Raw genomic sequence first — 20,070 nt, 5'->3', positions numbered from 1 at the left:
GCATGCGTGCTTCTCCTGGGCTGTTCCAACATGGGTGCATCCCCCCACTTTGCTCCATTAGAGACAGAGCTGCAGGTGAACACCCACGCAGCCCCAGACACAGCCTGCTTATGCACACATACACAGGCACACCTCGTCTATTCGTAAACAATAGCCATTCAGGAGGTATTTGTTGGTTACCTGCTGTTTGCCAGACTCTGGGCCAGGGATGGAGGTGCATGGTTGAACAAGGTGAGTTCTCTGTCCTCATGGAGCTTATAGTCCATTGGAGGGGATAGGCCATCCAAGAGTCACTCAGAAGAATACACAACTAAGGCTCATGAGTACTGTGAATGAGGGTCCCACGATATCAGAGCCTAAAGCAAGGAGAAACGATGTAACCAGGGAGGTCATGGAGCGCTTCTTGGAGGAAGTGACACTTAAACTAAGACCTGCCAGATAAGTTGGCCATTATAAGAGAAGAGTGCAGGGGAGGTTTGGAACAGTGTGGGGGAAGGTGATGTGGTGGGAGTCATGAGATGGTGGGTGGCAGGGCCTGGCTGGGGCAGTAGGGACAGAGTGACTCTCCAGGAGGTGGAGAAGTCCCCAAGGGCAGACCATGCACATTTGTAAACCATGGAGACATGTCTGGTCTCTAGAGAGTAGATACGCCACAGCATTTGGCAGATCCATAACATGCTAACTCGTTTTGGCAAGACTGAAAGGGGAAGAATCTATGTCATACGTGTATTGAAAGCAAAAGAGGGCTAGAACTGGTCATAAAGTGAGAACTCTTAAGAAGTTCCATTCCATCACAAATGAAGAAGAGCTGGGGCCATGAAAGAAAAGGTAACCCAGACCCAGTGGGTCTAATCAAGGAAGGTTGCTTGGCGGCAGATTCAGAACTTCACCCCAATCTCAGCCTCCTCCTCCACTCATCTCCCCTTACCCCTCCCTGTGACCCCTTTTCTCTCTGCTTCCCCAGACTCTGGTTGGGGAGGCTGGAGGAGAGCTCGTTGACTATCCACTGGGGCGGCCAGCCGTGTCTCCCAGACAAAGGATGCCAGACTTGCCCCCCATGGGTGAAAACACCAACTCACAATTGGCCATTTCTGCCAACTTCCTGGGCTCAGTGTTGGCGCTCCTGCAGAAGCAGGGAGCACTGGATATCGACATCACCAATGGCATGGTGAGTCACGGCCCCATGGAGAGGTGGCCTGGGCTGGGCAGCAAAGAGCTCCCCTCTGATCCTGTCTAGTCCCCACAACCTCGGGGAAATTGCTTTAAAGCAAGAACTGTAGTAGATAGTCCAACCCCCACTCATTTCCCACTCACAGACATGTACTGATTACATTAGTGTTTACCAAAGCATGGTGCCTGGGATGATTTTAGGCAATTCACAGTCATGGAATGAAATAACATCAAGTCATATGATGAGAAAGTTGCTCCTAGTCAGTTCTACTTAATTTTATGCAATCCTTCTTTAAAGGCTTATAATATATTCCCATATATGTGTCGCAATATAAATGCTTAGAGCCCTTTCACTTGGTAAATATTGATAATAAAAAACTAAGGGATACATAAGAATAAGGTATGATCCAGAATAATTTTCTTTCCAAACCTTTTCTCGTGAAAATTTCAAACCTTCAGAAAAGTTACAAAATAACACCATTAATGCCCAAGCATCCTTCACCTAGATTCACCAGTTAATATTTTGCCATATTTGTTTCATGTCTACCAATCCATCCATCCATCTGCTTATTCACCCATCTACCCACCGACTTATCTATATATCTATCATTCTAGTCATCTGTCCACCCACCCATCCTTCCATCTCTCCATCTTCTCATCCACCCATCCTTCCATTCATCCACCTATCTAATCTATCATCTAGTTAGCTAGCTAGTTATTGTTGAACAATTTAAGTTTTTGGAAACATGACATTTCACTCCAGAAACTTGTGTCTGTCTACTAAGAATAAGACTTTCTAAAAAAAAAACAAAAAACAAAAAACAAAAAACAAAAACCACCATATGATTAGTGTCCATCTTGGTTCCATCAAAAGGAAAGTCTCCATTTAGTGCTAGTATGTAGTTAACCCTCTCTTGAACTTTTAAGTGTCTTCTTTTTAACTCAGAGAGAACAGAACTCACACCTGTAGCCCTCCACAGACAATGATATCCAAGCAGAATGTAATGGCATTATTTTGTTTTTATTGCATTTATTTTTCCAGTTGCCATGTCTTTCTGTCAAATGGTACTGGCTTTCCAGTGTTTGAGGTCTTTAAAAGCAAGTCAGTTGGAAGAATACATTAAGTAAATAATAGTACGGGTTGTTCAGAGATATGGCAGAATTATGCCTTTACTGGACACTGGGTTATGCACATGGACTCACTGATGCTGAATTGTTTTAATCAAGAATTACACTTAGAGGAGAAAGAGTCAGGTCGGCGGTGAGCTTATGTGGCTGGCCCTGTCCACTTAACCACAAAACAGCTACCATGATCAGTATGGTGGTTGCTGTTGGGCAGGCAGGGCCCCTGAAGGGCTCTTTGAGGAGAAGAAGGTGTCCCCCCACCGGTTGTCTGAGGGTGTGTGGAAGTTTAATCAGTGTTAGCAACTTCGTCTGTCCCCATAACCTCAGAGACTCACATGACCCTTTCTCTTGTCCTGCAGTTTGAAGAGCTTCCTCCTCTCACCACATCCACACTGGGAGCTCTGATTCCCAAGGTAGGTAAGGCAGATGTGTCCCCTGGTCTTCACCCCTACCCTCCTTCTAACTGTCCCAGGAACTGGATCAGAAGGGAGACACTCACCACCAGGGTGGGGAGATCTGACACTCTCCTTAGGGGTATAGTGATGAAGGTGTGGTATCCAAATTTTTATGGGCAGGGGCAGCATGGAGGGTTGAGGTGGAAAGACCCTGAGCTCTTCAATAGACTGACCTGCCTAGCTCTAATCTTGCCCTGGCTACTTTGTTGTTGTGTGTCTTCAGGTAAGAGTCTTAACATCTCTGAGCCTTAGCTTCCTCATTTGTCAAAAAAGGGTGCTAACTCCCACTCTACAGCTTCACCTAGGAGAGTAAGGGGATAAAGGTGATAATTCATATAAAGATGCTGACACAGAGCACATGCAGGTAGAGGATGGCTTAGATGGGAAGAGTCAGATGTGTGGAACAGAGAAACATGATTTTGAATTCTAGCTCAGTGTGTTTCAACCACACTACCATAGGCAAGTGACTTCTCACTGGGCCTCGGTTTTCTCATCTGGAAAATAGGGATAGCAACACCCACTTTGTTGTGTGGCTGTGAACCTGGGATCTGAACATAGGCACAGTAGGCATTTGATAAATGTTCACTGTTATTGTTCTTTATAGTAACAAAATCTTCTTTAAAAGGGGTGGGGTAAGTGAGCTCTTATCAGATTAGTAGCTAGGTACAGTGGGAACAAAGGCCTTTCTGATCCCAGTTCTTGTCCCAGTGTGGGTCCCAAGCCTGTTACTTTGCCCCTGCTGCAAAGAGCTTCTTACGTAGTAAGTGTCATTGCTGTAACCTACAACCATTTTAGACACTTCCCTGTTCTACCTGTTCTGTTTCCGGTTGTAATTCCGAGGCAGGAAGGGAGACTCAACTCAACAAATGGTCACTATCGCCCTCGTGTGGCTGGAAGCTGAATGGCAAAGCACCATTATCTAACATCGTAAATAGCGGCAGCTCTGAGAGGCAGGGAGAGCCCTCAGTCAACCCGACCTTTGATTTACTGGGTCCCTTCTTACGTTAACTGTACCTTACAGCTTGTGAACAAAAATTAAGAAGACGCTCTTTTATTTGGTTTTAATCACCCCTCTCCCCCGCATTAATGGGGCCAGAAGAGAGGAGCAATCCATTTTACGGACAGGGAAAAAAGGCTAAGAGGAGCCACACAATGCAGCAGTAGCAGGGCTGGGTCTGCAGCAGGGGGAGGATTCAGGCTGGACACAGAGGAGTGTATCCCGGAGACCCAGGTCGGGGTGGAGTCACCACAGAGGCTTCATCAGAGCTGGGAGGAGCATCCTGGATCTCCTGCTGCTGTGGGGAGAGTTTGAGGGGGACTCTCCACATCCCTGCGAAGGAAGGTATTGCTAGTTGTTAGAGACTGTGTATGTTGGGGTAGGCCCCTCCAGCTATCCTGAAAATCCCTTTAGGAAAAACCAGTCCACCAAGTCCCTGATTTGTTGAAAGCAGTTTGCCGAAGGGTGAGTTCACTAAGTGGTCATTTGGCTGAATTTACTAGATTTGCCAATAAACCCAGTTTGTTCAAAAGAATTTCCCTTTAAGGCACCTGGGTAGCTCAGTCAGTTAGGCATCTGCCTTCGGCTCAGGTCATGATCCTGGAGTCCTGGGATCGAGTCCCATGTCTGGCTCCCTCCTCAGTGGGGAACCTGCTTTTCCCTCTCCCACTGCTTGTGTTCCCTCTCTCATTGTCTCTCTCTGTTAAATAAATAAATAAAATCTTAAAAAAAGAAGAAGAAAGAAAAGTGTTCTTTCAAATAAAATTTTTTGAGATCTTATTTATTTGACAGACAGAGATCACAAGTAGGCAGAGAGGCAGGCAGAGAGAGAGGGGGAAGCAGGCTCCCCACTGAGCAGAGAGCCCAATGCAGGGCTTGATCCCAGGACCCCGAGACCACAACCCGAGCCAATGGCAGAGGCCCCAACCCACTGAGCTACAGTCAGCCCCCTTCAAATAATTTTTTTGATGAAACATTTATTTAGCAAATATGGGAATGGATTGCTTGATGAATTCTCCTTTTAGCTAATTAGCATTTAGGGAATCCATTTGCAGCAAACAGGCTCCGATTTCTACCACCATGGGTCTCTAGAGACCCCAGCCAATCCAGGTAGTCTGTGTCCTGCTCTGGGACTTCCCTTCAAGGCACCCTGAACTGTGGCTTTCCCATTCCAGGTGGGGCATCCAGAAGAGCAAGAGGGGAGGGAGACCCTGGACTTCTGAGAGGCATAGACCTTGGCTGGAGCCTCAGATCTCCTGCTGACCTTAGACCATTTGCTTGAGCCTCAGTTTTGTTTCGTTTTTTAAATCTATAACATGGAGAAAAAAATACCCCATGGAGTTGTTACAATGACTCGATTCAATCGTGAATGTCCTAGTGAACCCAGCTTGCTCAACAGCAGGTTCTGAGCATTTCCGGGCATTAGGCATTGAGCTCGAAGACTTGCTGCCACCCCCCCACACACACACTTTTTAATTCTCCCATTAACCCTATGCAAAAGGCACAGACAGAGCAGCCCCCTCCCCAAACCCAGCAGCAGGTCAGAGCCCCCGCATGTGGTTTGTAGGGCTTGAGCAATCCTGTTGGATTGGAAGATGCCCAGTCTGAGACCCTGGGCCATATGTTCAGAGGTTGGTTGATGGTCCACTGGAACCACAACTCTCTAGGGCTCCACTGACTCTGGCCTGGTGTCCACCCCCAGGTGTTCCAGCAGTACCCTGAGTCCTTCCCACTCACCATCAGGATCCAGGTGCCAAACCCACCTTCAGTGACATTGCAGAAGGACGAGGCACTGGTGAAGGTGTTCGCCACCTCTGAGGTCATGGTCTCCCAGCCCAATGATGTCGAGACCACTATCTGCCTCATCGATGTGGTAAGTATCGGTGATGCGGTGGGGACACCATGGTCTTCTGAAGTCCCTAGACCCCTTCAAATCCCCACGGACCAACTACAGTGACTACAAGCCCCACGTGGGGCCAGATGAGCTGATTCAAATCCAGTCTTTAGTATTTGCAGCTATAACCTTAGTTGGATCACTCCCTCTGTCGGAGCTTCATTTTCTCCTCTACTTTGTGGGGGTGGCAGCAGGTATTAGTAAGATGCTCAGAGTGGTACCTGGAAAACTGTAAGTGTTCCTTCCCAGGTGGCAATTCATGCATTCAGCAATTTGTGTTGAGCACCTACTCTGGGTTACGCTTTCTACTAGATGATGAAGAAAGAGGAACCAAGGCAGATGGTGCTGGTTCTCATGTCCCTGGGACCCACATACAAATACAGTAATTTCCAGTTATCTCATAGAGGGGAATCCTCTTAAACCATATGGCTCCTTTTGGCAAAACTTTTCCTTTCAATCCTGAAACAAAAGCCCATCCCCTAACAATGACCCACAGAGTTCTTCTAGATCATCCCCTGGTTACCCTTCAGCTCCTCCCTCTTTCCCTCTTTCACCAACATGCCAGGTAGAGTTCCACCCCAGGGCCTTTGCATATGCTGTTTTATCTGCTGCTTGCAATGCTCTTGCCCCAGGTGTTTGCATGACTCACTTCCTCACTTCCTTTAGGTCTCTACTCAAATGTCACCTTCCCAGAGAGGTCTTCCCAAGACAAGGTCTTCCCCATTGTCTAAAATGTCCCCACCCCTGGCTTCCCTCTCTCTCTCTCTGCCTTCCTTGTTTTATGTGGTTCATGGACTTAACCTGACACCATATAATGTGTTTGTTAGTTTACTGCTGGGCAGAGATGTGCATTGTCTTCTTCACTACAGGATCCTCAGAGCCTCGCACAGGGTCCCGCACATAGAAGGTGCTCAGTAAATATTTGTTGAAGCAATGTGCTGTGTTAAGTACCACTTCCCCCTTGATGGCTAAAGCTTAAGATTCAGACACTTAGGCTTCTGTCCCATTTTCTGTGTCTTCTCAGGCTTATCTACCAGGGCTCAAGACCGAATGGGCCACCTCTAATCCAGGAAATGGGCATTTTCAGCAAGAGTATGCCAAGCCAGGGCGTGCTGAGGGTCATTTCTGGGCATCAACAGATGCCAGATTAAAAGGGCTGGTTCTCACCCAGGGAGTGGAGATGGCTGCCCCTTGTTGCTTAGTCCCTGCTGTGTGGAAATATTTCCAAATCCCAAATGTCATATGATCCAGTTCAGAGCCCTGCCATGACTCCCCAGTAGCCCCGGGATGCAGCCATGACTTCTTTCCAGCCTGCTAACCCTGCCTGGTCTGGCCCCTTCTCACTCCAGTCTCCTGCAGTCTTCTTACCTCCTTGCTCTCTAGCCTTCTCTCTTCCCTCTAATGCCAACCTCTTTCTTGCCCCGGGGCTTTTGCACATACTTTTCCCAGTGCCCGGATCACCCTCACGCCTTCTTTTTCACGTGATCAAATTCTTCAGGCCTCAGTTCATGTATGGATGGGATGATTTTGCACGCCCATGCGGGTCCCTGCCATACACACCCAGAGCATCCAGTCCTCCATCATCCTAATTTTTGTTACTCTCGTTGCTAGCAATAGTGTTACCGGGGTGTGTTAGAGCTTCCTTTTTCCCACAAGACCAATTTATTTTATTTTATTATTTGGTGGGGGAAGCAGGGAAGTAAGGAGGAACATTCCTATGACCCAGACTCTGCCAGAGAGGGGTTGAGTCTGGACCTTTCATGCCCTCTGCTGGGAATGGGGGTGGGGCCCTTGTGCTTGACATTGATGATGCCCAATCCCCTACAGTGGCTCATCTGGAGCAGGGTTCATAGGCTACAGTCCCCCAACCCTGAGACAGCTCAGACATCCCCACCAGCCAAGGGATCGCTGCTCCCTGCGAGTCTGGTCTTTCTGCCCAACGTTCACTCGGCCCTACTGACTTACTTGCAAGCAGCACACTTGTTGGTGAACGTAGACAATTTATTATTCCCAACCCCTTCCCTCCAGAGTGGGGATATCCATCCTACAGGGAGCGTAACTGGGGTCTTGGCTAGTAAAGGGAGGTTTGACCAAGACCTTGGGGGAGAGATACCTTGTGTAATGCAGCACCTAGTGGTCACCCCGCACACACAGCCCCCGCTGCCAGCAGCGCCTCATTGTCACCCCCTTTCTTCCAGGACACAGAACTCTTGGCCATGTTTTCCGTGGAGGGAGATAAGCTCATGATTGACACCAAGCTGGACAAGTAAGAGGGTTTGTGGACTCGGGCTCCTGCTGCTCAGAAAGGCCTCTTTGGTGCTGCCCTGCCTGGAGCCAGCTCCTGAAGGGACCCCTGGGAGGACATTGGAGGTCCCCTCGGCATGGCTGTCAGGGCTGGGTCCATCCCAGAGGCTGCAGGGTTGAAACTGGGCTATGACTGCCAAGGCCACTGGTGCGAGCTGGGCAGGGCAGGTGATGCCGTGAGCTTCATAGAGAGGACCCACGGCCAACAACAACTACAATGTCAATAATAATAACAGTGATGGGCGTGAGGATGATGTTCCAGGCTTTGCACGAGGTATTAATATGCATGACCTTGTTTAGCCTTGCAATGGCCTTGTAGAGTCGAGGCTCCTATTCTCCCATTTTAAAGAGAAGACAGACAACTAGGCTTAGAGAGGACGGTTTACTGACTCGGGGTCTCACCGTGGGTACAGAGAAGGGCTCTGGGCCAGCCCAGGTCTGTCTTGAGCCGCCCCGCTCCGTTACAAGCGCGCACTTTGGAGCCAAGCAGTATGAGTTCCAATCCTAATGTGACCACTGACTGGCTGTGTGACATGGGCCAAGTGACTCTCCCTCTCTGGAATTCAGTTTGTTCACCTGAAAATGGGGATAATAGTCCCTACCTCGTAGCACTCATGAGAACAGCCGCTACCTGTTGGTTGCTCTCTCTGGGCCAGGCATTGAGTTAAGCCCTAAGTGGGTCCCAATTCATTTCATCCCTGACCTCAGCCTACTGCAGTAAGTACTATTATGATTCCTACTTCAAGACAGATGAGAGTGTGTGTACAATTGTCTCCAGCCAGTAGGAGTGTGTGTGTACACGTGCCTAGTTCATTATAAGTTGTTCTCCTTACAACAAATACTTATCAAGCCCATTAGTGGGAATTTCTCGGAATATGACACGAATCCAGAAGCATCCAAGTGTCTCTAAGGAGGTGAGGCTGACCTGAGGCCTGGATGGGGAGAAGGGGCCAGCGGGGGGCCTCAGGCAGTGAGAGCAGGGCAGGCAAACTTGGAAGGTCAGGGAAAAGTTCAGGTCCTGTGGATGGAGTGACCAAGGGGGAAGGAGGAACGGGAGTGGAAGTCAGCCCTGGTTTCTGTGCTGAAAATGTGCAAGGGCTCCAGTGACTCTGGCCCAGGCAAGTCTGGTCTGGCCTCCCTCAGGTGGGGCTGTCACTTTGCAGGTGAGATTCAAGTGCAGCGAGACAGAGACCCTTATGGTGCAGAGAGAGACCTCGAACCCCGGCCTCGGGCCCCCTCCTCAGAATGGTGCAGCGGCCAAGAACACATCTCGGGGCATGAGTCCCCATCTTTGGGCTTTGCCTCCCGAGCTCTGTAGACACGGCAGGGTCCCCTGGAGCCTCAGGTTCCTCCCCCAGGGGCTGGCAGAAAGGATCAAGACAGGTGGGGACAATCACGCCTGGGTGCATGGCCTGCGCCGTGTACCAGGCACGGGCTCTACCTGGATTGTTCATTCAGTCCTGGCAGCCCCTCTCTTTGCAGAGGGGGACACACAGCCGATAGGTGTCACAGGACAGGGACACACAGCCAGTAGGAGTCACAGCTATGATTTGAGCCGGACGTACAGCCGTCCCTTCTGATCCATGGGAGATAAGCTCCAAGACCCCCAGTGGCTGCCTAAAAGCACAGGGAGTACCACGTCCCAGCTACACGTGAGTGCTAGGCACACATACTTGTGATAACAATTTATAAATTAGGCACAGCAGGAGGATAACAACAATAACCCATAAATAAAACAATTATAATAATATACTGTAGTAAAAGTTTTGTAAATGGCTTCTCTTTCAAAATACTGTACTATACTCACCCTTCTTTTTTTTAAGATTTTATTTATTTATTTGTTTGAGAAAGAGACAGCACAGACTGGGGGAGGAGCAGAGGGAGAGGGACAAGCAGGCTCCAGGCTCAGTGCGGCACCCAGCATGGGGCCCGATCTGAGCCACAATCAAGAGTCAGACACTTAACTGACTGAGCCACCCAGGGGACCCTATACTCACCCTTCTTCTTGGGATGATGTGAGATGATAAAATGCCCACGCGATGAGATGAAGGCAGGTGAATGACGTAGGACCTTCCGATAATAAGTCAGAAGGGGGATCATCTCCTCCAGACCACAGCTGAGCACAGACCACTGAGCCCGTGGACAAGGAGACCTCGGGGAAGGGGGCTACCGTGTATGGTAGAAAAGCCCAGGAACCATGTCTGGCATACAGTTGGTGCTCACTCCCTGGACCTCAACACTGTTCTTATTTATGTCTCCCGGGGATCCCGGGACACCTTTGTGAGGATGCTGGTGGGGGGGCTTCTTAGAGTTTATTGAAATACAGCCTCTTAAGACTCTCAGGCAATTGCTCCTTCTAACGGGCTGTGTGCTTTCTTGGCAGGACTCACCTCAACCTCAGAACCTCAAACGTAGGCAACTTTGATGTAAGTACTAAGCTCAGGTCCCAAGTCAAGGTCTTCTGGGAATGGTCCCCCACCCCGTGTGGCTGGCGGGGCCCAGAGAGGTGGTGAATGTGAAAGCATTGGCATCATCTCTGGCGGGCCTTATTTACAGGTGGGGAAATGGAGGCCCACAAAGCCGGGGAGGTGCAGAGTATGAACTCACAGCTCTAGCTCTGCCAGTGAGGCTGTCCCATTGTAACCCACCACTTCCGTGGAGGCCACTTGGCCCCGATCCCTCCACTTCGGGCTGGGGAAGTGGTGTCCTACGGGACCGCCTTGTCCTGTGGGACCCCTGCCTTTCTGGAAGCAGGGGTTGGCTTTGCCACTGACTCCCATGTAATCTCGAGCCACCCAATCCACTCTGAGCCTCAGCAAACAGGTCTGGGTTTATTTCTAGCCACCATTTTACCTCCAAGCTCCGGAGCGCTGCCTTTCTAATCTGAGATGCCCGGATTCCAGGATCTGGTCCTGTTTCCTCATTTCTTTGTTGATTCTTGGGTCCTCCCCACACCACCAAAGTCTCCAGACATGCCTCCCTTTTCTTTTACAAATTGACGACTAAGCAGGTGCCTGCTTATCAGAATGAGCTGGGGTGAGATTTCCACTTGTGCAGAGAAAACTCAAGTACCTGTTGCATTGCCTTCTTCCTGTTTGCAACCCCAGCTGCTCCAACCCGTGGAGTTGGGTGTCACCAGCATCATTTTAAAAGTGGGGGAACTGGGGCCTGGGCCTGGGCAGCAACATGCCTGGCAGCTGGTTGGGACACAGTGGGGACCATAAATGGAATCTCCAGACTCCAGGCAGAAGAAGCAGCTCCCACAGTGTGAAATTAGAGAATAGTTTGGGGACAACAGATGCGGGCACGGGGCACCCAATTAAGCTTTTGTTTTCCGTTTTTTTTTTTTTCTTTGTTCAAACAAACTTCTCTCATTTAACCCTCACGACAAACTTCCGATTTGGGTACAGTTATTATCCCATTTTCCACATAAGGCAGCCAAATGCAGAAAGAAGTTGGGCAGCGTGTCCAAGGTCACCACACTGGGATAAGAGTCCCGTGCGCTTACCACGGTCCTATCGTGTAGTTCTCGCCAAGGCTCATACTTTACATAGAGGAGTTTACATTTGGCTTTTCAGCCTACAGAGGAAGGGCTCGTCACACCCGTTTTCAGCTGTGGAAACCGAAGCTTAGAGACATTGAGATGCACACACACACATGAAAAGTCTCAGGACAGAGCATTTCAGCTGATCTGCCTGTAATCCTGGCTGCCTCCTTAAAGTGGGGCTTGTTGGCCCATTTTACAGCTGAGGAAGCTGAGGGTCTGAGTGGTCAGAAAGGCTTCCCAGAGGCCCACAGAGGTTGAGCTGGATGGGAACCTGGAGTGTTGGTGACCCAGCCCCTGGGGCCCTGCATGACATCACCATAGACTACAGGCCTTGGGCCTCCCCCAGTCCCTGCCTCACCATGAGCCTTGGACCAGCACTGGCCCTGCTCTGGGCCTCTCCTAACCGCACAGACACCAGGCCGACTGATGTGCCTTGTGGCTGTCCAACTCGGTGGTTCTGGAGTCATGGCAGCTCCCAGATTCTCCCAGAGCAACCCTGTGCCTTCTGCTTGGGCCTCAGGGCGGGGCCTCAAGGAGCCCTTGGGGATCCAAGTGAACTGCTGCAAGGGTTGAGTTTTCCTTGTTCCCTGCAGGTTGGCCTCCTGGAGGTGCTGGTGGAGAAGATCTTTGACCTGGCGTTTCTGCCCGCCATGAACGGTGAGAGCTAGAGCTATGGCCGTGCCTCTGTAGGGGGGTGTGGCTCGGGGGCCCAGAAGCTGCTGGTTTGCTGGAAATATTTGACACATAGCCGTTCTGCCTCAACTGTCTTTCTGAGAACAGCATCCTAAGCTTAAGTATTTAACCCTCTGAATGCAAATGTTGCCCCAGGGGGCCAGCAGCTTCCTTATTTGCTGCTTCTGCTCTGCTCTCTTTCTCCTTCTTCTGCTCCTCCTCCTTCTTCCTTATTTGGCTGATTGTTTTGTTTTTCTCATTATCTATGTAAAATTCTGATTACCTACGAAAATGATATGTGCCTACGTTTTCCAAAGTCCGGAACAGTTTAGAAAGTAACACCTCACCTCCCAGAGGCAATTCATCTCAGTATCTGGTTAGAGTTACTTTTAAATTCTTTTTTCTCCATTTAAAAAAAAAAAAAAGTCCAAGATATTTCCTGATTCTTTGTTGTGTGTTTATTTTTAGTTGGGGTAAAATACACATCACATGAAATTTACCTGCTTAAGCCTTGTTAGGTGCAAATTTAGTATTGGTAGGTATATTCACAGCATGATGGCCCTGGTTGATTTTTAATTGTGTATTTAATTTTACTTCTATAGGGACTATGTGAATATGTTATTATTGTAAAGAGTTCAGTCAATACAGATAAAGCTGAAATTGTTCTTACGGGACGGACCCAGAATCTGGGCCCTCGGCAGCCAGGTGATCAGTGATAGGGTTTTCTGCTTCATAGAACAAAAGGAAGGAGCATGATTCCTCCACTCTGTGGTGCCTTGGGGATATTACCAGGAAGTTACTGGAGCTGTGGGGCCCCTGGAGGCCGGGAGAGCTGAACCTGTTGTAACTGGAAACCACGCCCCTAAGGCCTCCGCCAACCTGGCCCCAACTCCCTTCTCCCCTCTTCCCCTTTGTGGAGGATGGAGAAGGGCTGCTCTGCGGGGCTTCATCTGGGGAGGCCTTTATCCTGGAAACTCACCAGAGGAGGCTGAATGTCAGTTCCAGGAAGGCCCTGGTCTCCAAGGCCAGGGATGTCAGGAGCAAGGATGGGCCGGACTGACCCTTGAGGCAAGAAGTGAAGACTCTAGCCCAGGCTTGGTCACCAAGAGGTGGTGTGAACTTGGCAGCAAGTCTCTCGATTTCACTGTCATGCAATTTACCAGTCTCAAAAGTGAGAGACTGGATTAGGACCATGATTCTCAAAGTGGGTTCCATGAAAAATTGGTCCTAAGAGGTGCTCTTAAGAAGAGGGTTCCAGGGCCAAGCAAGTTTGGGAAATTCTGAATACACTGCCCTGGGGTAGGTTTCGCCATGTCCTTAGCTCTCTGAAAAGTCCTGCTGCAGGCAGAAATCTGTTGAACTTCACTTCATCTAGTCCCCTCCCCCCACCACACCCTTCCTTTCCTTCCTTCCCAGAACAGGAATCAGCATGAATCTAAAAGCAAACAGTATGTCCCAGGACGGTCACATGTCAGGACTCCGTGTATATCCTTCCTTGCCTCCATTCAGCAAACATCTGTCCTCTCCTCTGTGCCCAGCCTAGAGCTGGGTGATGCCAGGGACACAGTCCTGGCCTGCAAAAAACTCATAGTCTGGGTAGAGGTGACAGATGGGAAAAGAGAGAATTCATATCCTGTGATTCTGTAATGGTGGGGGGTGGTTCAGGGGAGCGGTAGGAGCCAAATGTTGCTTGGCCTGGGATGGGGAAACCTCACAGAAGAGCTGACTGACGTCCAAGCAGAGTCTCGGGGGAGGCTCAGAACTCAGCAGGCAGGCAGGCAAGGATGAGGGCGTGTGCTCTGGGCAGGAACACCTGCGAAGACAAAGGCCTAGAGATGGAAAAGAAACGGCTCGTCTCCTTGAAAATCCTGGTGCCCTCCTATAAGGCTAATGCCTCTTAGCCACACTGACTATGCCTGACCATTTGGGTGGTGGTGTTTCTTTTCACAGCTGTGCTGGGCTCTGGCGTCCCTCTCCCCAAAATCCTCAACATCGACTTCAGCAATGCAGACATCGACGTCTTGGAGGTAAGGAGAGAACTCTGTTCTGCCCTCTGCTCCATGGCCAGGAGTTGGGAGGAAGAAGAGAAGGGAGGGGAAAGGTGGGGCAACGGAGGCCTCTTCCTTCAAAGGATGGGTCTAAGGGAACAAGAAACAAAGGTGAAGAACCCCTCAGTGAAGCCCTCCCCATCCACCATCTCATTTCATCCCCAGGAGAGATGTCATTGCCCCCATCTTGCAGATGGGAATACTGAGGCTCAGAGCAGGAAGGGGCTTGCCCACAGTAGAAGTGCAATATAGTTCACTGGAAAAATTTTTATTGAGCATCTACTGAGTGCCACACAATGTGCGAGGGGGTGGGAATACAGCAGTGACTAAAACGGACAGTCCTGACCCATGCACAGCTCGCCCAGCGAGTGGGAAGATGGGCTTTTGGACAGATATTCCTGAAATTATTGCCAATTATAATCATGGTAGGTGCCTTGAAATTCAGTTATAGGAGGTCATCTTTTGACACGACAAAAACCACATATGCTCATTATCTGAAACTTGGAAAATACGGAAAAGATTAAACAAACATATTTATCCTCTTAGATACATTTGCAACCTAGAAATGACTACTTAGAGCATTTTGCTGGTGTTCATTCCAATTTTTCTGGAGTTTTATTTTTAAGCATGACTTTGCTCAGTAGGGCCTGGGTTCCAATCCTGATCCAGCTGGGTGACCCCGGGCAAGTCATTTAATGTCTCTGGGGCTCAGTTTCCCTCCTCTGTAAAAGGGGTTAATCACAGTACCTCCATAGGGCTGCTTTTAGGATACAGTGAGATTCTATGTGTAAAATGCCTTATAGTCAGTATATCAGAAAGGGTAGGCCACTTGCCCAAGGTCACCCAGCTAGTGAGAAGTGGATTTTGTGCTGGAATAAGGGACACAACTCCAGCTGGTGGTTCTCGACTGGGGTTGTATTGTCAGCCTCCCCCCAGCCAAAAGGCCTTTTTTTAATTTGTGGGGCTGATTTTTTTCTTTCCTAAATAATCAGGCTTGAGTATTTCACATCAAATACATATTATTGCATATCTCATATATTACCTTTTATTTCTTCTTTATAGTCTTGCAAGGGATATAAGTAGATTATATAGATTATGAATTTCATTTCAGAATAATAAAGAATAATAATAAAGCACAAATACCTGTGATAAAATGTAAACAGGGTTGTTGGATCTGAAAGGTATAGGACCACTGATATAAAGAGAGACCCAGGGGCACCTGGGTGGCTCAGTGGGTTAAAGCCTCTGCCTTCGGCTCAGGTCAGGATCCCAGGGTCCTGGGATTGAGCCCTGAGTTGGGCTGTCTGCTCAGTGGGGAGCCTGCTTCCCCCTCTCTCTCTCTGCCTGCCTCTCTGCCTACTTGTGATCTCTCTCTGTCAAATAAATAAATAAAATCTTTAAAAATAAATAAATAAAGAGAGACCCAGCTTTGGGCTACCTGGCTGGCTCAGTGGGTGGAGCATGTGACTTTTGATCTCGGGGTCGTGAGTTCGAGCCCCACACTAGGTGTAGAGATTACCTAAATAAACTTAAAAAAAAAATAAAGACCCAGCCCAGACTTGGTCTTGTACAACCTTTGTAATTGGTAGCTACTTTCTTCTTTTCCTCCTTCTTCTTCTTTTTAAAGATTTATTTCTTTATTTTAGAGAGAGTATGTGGGTATGGGGGAGGGACAGAGGGAGAGAGAGTCCCAAGCAGACTCCTCGCTGAGCATGGAGCCTGACACAGGGCTCATCTCATGACCCTGAGATCATGACCTGAGCTGAAACCAAGTCAGGTGCTCAACCATCTGAGATACCCAGGCGCCTTCTCCTCCTTCTTCTCCCTCCCCCACTCCTCCTCTTCTCTCGTTATTACTGCTGTAATTGTATGGGTCTAGACCTTGAACTTCTCATTTTAAAACAATTTTAGACTTGCAGAAGAGTTGCAAAAATACCACATAGAGTTTGAGAATACTTTTCACTCAGTTTTCCCTAATGCTAACATCACCTATAACCACAATATAATGATCAAAACCAGGAAGTTCACGTTGATAGAAAACTGTGAACTCACCTACAGACCTTCCTCAATGGTTTTCCCACCACCGTCCTTGGTCTGGTTCAGGATCCAGGATCCCACTTGGCACTTGATTGTCAATCCAAATCTGGGACATTGCCCTCTAACATGGGACAGTTCCTAAATTCTCCTTGTGTTTCATGCCTTGGACATTTCTGATGAGTCTGGCCCATTGTGTGAGATGTCCTCCAACTTGGATTTGACCGATGTTTTCTCACAATGAGATTGAGGTTACATATTTTTGGCAAGAAGAAGGCCACTGGCGTGATGCTGTGTCCTTCTCGGTGCACTGTCTGGGGGGCTTGCAGTGTCAATGTCTTGTTCCTGGGGATACTGACTTTGATCATGTGGTTAAGGTGGTCCCTGCCAGTTTCCTTACTGTTGGCTAAGTTACTATTTTTCCCATTGTAACTAATAAATATCTCACGAGGAGATACTTGGAGACAACCACCCACATATCCTAGTTCTCATCACACCTTCTCCCACTCATTTTGGCATTCCTTAATGGCCCTTGTCTGCAGGAGTTATTGCTGTGGTGTTTCTCTCATGGAGACTTTCCATTTCGATCATTCCTTCTGCATTTATTAGTTGAAATTTTGCTACAAGGAAGAGCCGTCCCTTCTCCTCCATTAATTTATTTACCCAATTATTTATATCAGTACCAAATTATGAGTACATTCTTTGTTCTATGGGTTAAATTTATTATTTACTTTGTTGTATATATGAGTTAGGAAAACTGGATTTTGGAAGAATGTGGACAGAGGCTCAAGCTTGCTTCCCTTATTTGGGGGAAGTAGGAGATGAGGGGCAGGAAGGGAAGTATCTTGCCCAAGGTCCCCTGCACAGGGCAGGCTAATGACATGGCCAGGGTGCTCCTCGGGCCCCTTTAATCCCAGTAACCCCCCACTGTTCGCACTTGCTCCTTCTTGGAAATGTGCCTTGCCTGGTCCACAGGCAGGTGACTGCTGCAGCTGTAAGCAGAAGCCATCACCTCCACTAACTGGGTTCTCTGTTCTGCCCTCCAAGGACATTCTGGTGCTGAGTGCCTGAAAGACAGGGGCAGGGACGCTGCTGCAGCCCCAGAAGAAGCCAGAGCTTGCCCTGGAAGGGCTCTGCTAACACAGTCTCCAGCCCCAAGTCCCTTAAGCCCCCTACCACAGGTTCCCCCCAGCTTCCCATACCTCTTCCCACCTGCCTCCCCCCACACCCCGAGAAAGGAACCAGCCAGAGACTCGTTTGGCAAAAGTCCCATCCACGATCAGTCCTACGGTCCATCCCCGAAGAGGGAAGCAGGTCACCCGGGGGTCTGAGGCCTCTCAGACCCCATGCCAGACTCCACACTGCGCACTTTAAACTTTCAATAAAAGATTCCAGTTTCCCTGCAGTTGGGGTGAGTCTCCACGAAGGACCCTCCCTCAAGGTCTGGGTGGTTCTTCCCTCCGTGGCTGCGCCAGGGGCACCTGGCCGTTGCCTCTGTCACCTACAAGCTGATGGAGGATGGTTCAGCTCATGAACGAAGTATGTCAGACACCACTGAGGACCCTACAGACGGACAGGAGGGGATTTTACTCAGTTCTCACTGCCTTGGTTCTGGGCTCCATTTGGCTGATTCCTCTTGCCTCAGTTTCCCCCACCACTCCTCATCCCGTGAAGGGGATCCAGACTCGGAAGCAACAAGGTCAGAGCCATCAGGCTTCACACTATCAGAGGGATTTCCTTATAGCCCGGCTCCTGGGTGCCATGATGACAAGGGTCTCCTCTCTTTTCTCAGCTTCTAGCCGCCCTCTCCCCATCCCCACCTCTTCTGGGTTCCCAACACGACTTGCCCAGGTCCAGAAGGGGTGGATGGGTGTATCCCAGGTTCCAGAGGAGCCGTGAAAGGGACAAACAAAAACTACCCTTCTGTCCCATCTTTCTGAGAGCACATGTTCATCGAGGGCTTTCTGTCTGCTGAGCCCTGCACTCAGGCTTTGGGATTTAATCTCCTTTAACATCATGAAAGCACCATAAGGTAGGTACCAGGTTGGCCCCTATTTTGCAGATGGGGGAACCGAGACACCGAGACATGAAGGGACTCTCCTGAGATCACACAGCTGCAAAGTGGCAGAGCTGGGATTAGGGCCTGAGGATTTCGCTCCAGAGCCCGTGCCTTAACCACCCACCACATAGCCTCTGATCAAACCTTGCAGGGAGAAGCCCTGGGCTGAATCTGGCCCCAGGGCTCCGAGTCCTCAGCAGAGAGAAAGCGCAGGGAGTCCCACACCAGCACCACTTTGGTGCAGCTACTAGAAAGAGAAGCACATCGCTTTGCTTGGATTTCAGAAGCCACCACAGGTCATGTGACCCTGCCTGACCTCCAGGGATAAGGACATGTGATCCTTTCCTCTAAGGAGGAAGGTAGGAAAACCAGATATACTGGTGAACACAAGAAATGCTTTCCACACTCTCCTGTGTTCTCCTGGGGAGAGGAGGCTGGAGATGAAGCAGGGCCAGGGGCTGAGTGGAACTCCGGCGGCATCAAGATTCTGCAGAATAGTAAGGCCTCAGGCCTTCAGGTCCAAACTGGGGAGCACAATGCAGCAGCAGCCCAGAAAATGAGCAAGGAGCCTCACAAACTGGTTCTTTGCAAGCGTGCCCTTGGTTTCTAGAAATAAAGCCCAGTGACTTCAGGTTCAAGGAAACCTCGGCCCTGACCCTATATTGTCCTCTCAGAGCATCTGTTCCCCTCACCCCCACCCAGAGCCTCCTGGGAAAACTGTCTGCCGGACAGAGAGGGGAAGAGCCAGTGGCTTCAGATAAAAAGCCACCAGGGGCGCCTGGGTGGCTCGGGTCATGATCTCAGGGTCCTGGGATTGAGCCCCGCATCAGACTCTCTGCTCAGCAGGCAGCATGCTTCTTCCTCTCTCTCTCTACCTTCCTCTCTGCCTACTTGTGATCTCTGTCTGTCAAATAAATAAATAAAATCTTAAAAAAAAAAAAAATCAAACTGCATTCTCCAGAGAGACTTCCCGGCCAGTGGGACAGCTCTGAGCATCACCAATCTCAACTCTGGCCTCGGGGGTCATTAAAGAATGAGAATCTTGGAGTCAGGAGGAAGGGCTCAACTTCTGTCTCTGCCACTTGGTTGACTTGGTGAGGCCTTCGGCCTTCTGAGCTTTAGTTCTCCCATCTGTAAAATGGATCCTAATAATTATTATTACACTCCAAGTGTGAAGATATTTAAATGAGATTTGTTTTTCGGAGCCTCTCAGCCCTGAGGCTGGCACACGGTAAGCGCTCAGTCTGTACTTGCTGTGACTTGTGCTAGTTTCTAAAGTGTAGGCCGTGGGGACCCCTTGCTTCTGGCCAGAGCTCAGCTGAGGACCAGGAAGGGTGGTTGACATGCAAGACAGCGCCCCAAGAACCGCTCCCAGAGCAAGGCAGAGGCTGCTCTCCCCAACACCTCTGCCTCTGTTTACAGCCAAAGGGCCCATTTAAAGCAGTTTCAGCTTCTGTCCCTGAGAGGGCACAGAAATACTGGAGTCCCTTTTACATAATCAAGATGGTTTTTCCTCCCAGTGATTTTTTTTTTTTTTTTAGGTTTTATTTATTTATCTGTGTGAGACAGAGGGAGCAGCAGTGTGGGGAAAGGAGGGACGGACAGAGAGGGAGAAGCAGACTCTAGTGCTGAGCAGAGAGCCCGATGCAGGGCTTGATCCCAGGACCCAGAGATCATGACCTGAGCCAAAGGCAGAGGCTTTAACCCGCTCAGCCACCCAGGCGCCCCTCCAGAGGGGTTTTTAAACTGCAGGCATACAATCACT

General features: G+C 49.4%; 1 protein-coding gene across 1 annotated transcript in view; it reads left to right on the top strand.

The window, feature by feature from the left end:
• BPIFB4 (BPI fold containing family B member 4) overlaps window positions 1–17,643 on the top strand; it is a 28,695-nt gene extending 11,052 nt beyond the window's left edge. The window contains exons 10-17 of the mRNA XM_032353740.1: window positions 965–1,168; window positions 2,655–2,708; window positions 5,450–5,620; window positions 7,840–7,907; window positions 10,329–10,371; window positions 12,086–12,149; window positions 14,115–14,191; window positions 17,294–17,643. Of these exons, the coding sequence (XP_032209631.1) occupies window positions 965–1,168; window positions 2,655–2,708; window positions 5,450–5,620; window positions 7,840–7,907; window positions 10,329–10,371; window positions 12,086–12,149; window positions 14,115–14,191; window positions 17,294–17,317 (705 nt within the window). The 3' untranslated portion in view covers window positions 17,318–17,643. The remainder of the gene's footprint in view (window positions 1–964; window positions 1,169–2,654; window positions 2,709–5,449; window positions 5,621–7,839; window positions 7,908–10,328; window positions 10,372–12,085; window positions 12,150–14,114; window positions 14,192–17,293) is intronic.
• Window positions 17,644–20,070: the final 2,427 nt, after the last annotated feature.

Source organism: Mustela erminea, chromosome 7 (assembly GCF_009829155.1).
Source record: "Mustela erminea isolate mMusErm1 chromosome 7, mMusErm1.Pri, whole genome shotgun sequence".
Lineage (NCBI taxonomy): Eukaryota > Metazoa > Chordata > Mammalia > Carnivora > Mustelidae > Mustela > Mustela erminea.
This window is presented reverse-complemented; position numbering and strand designations above follow the sequence as displayed.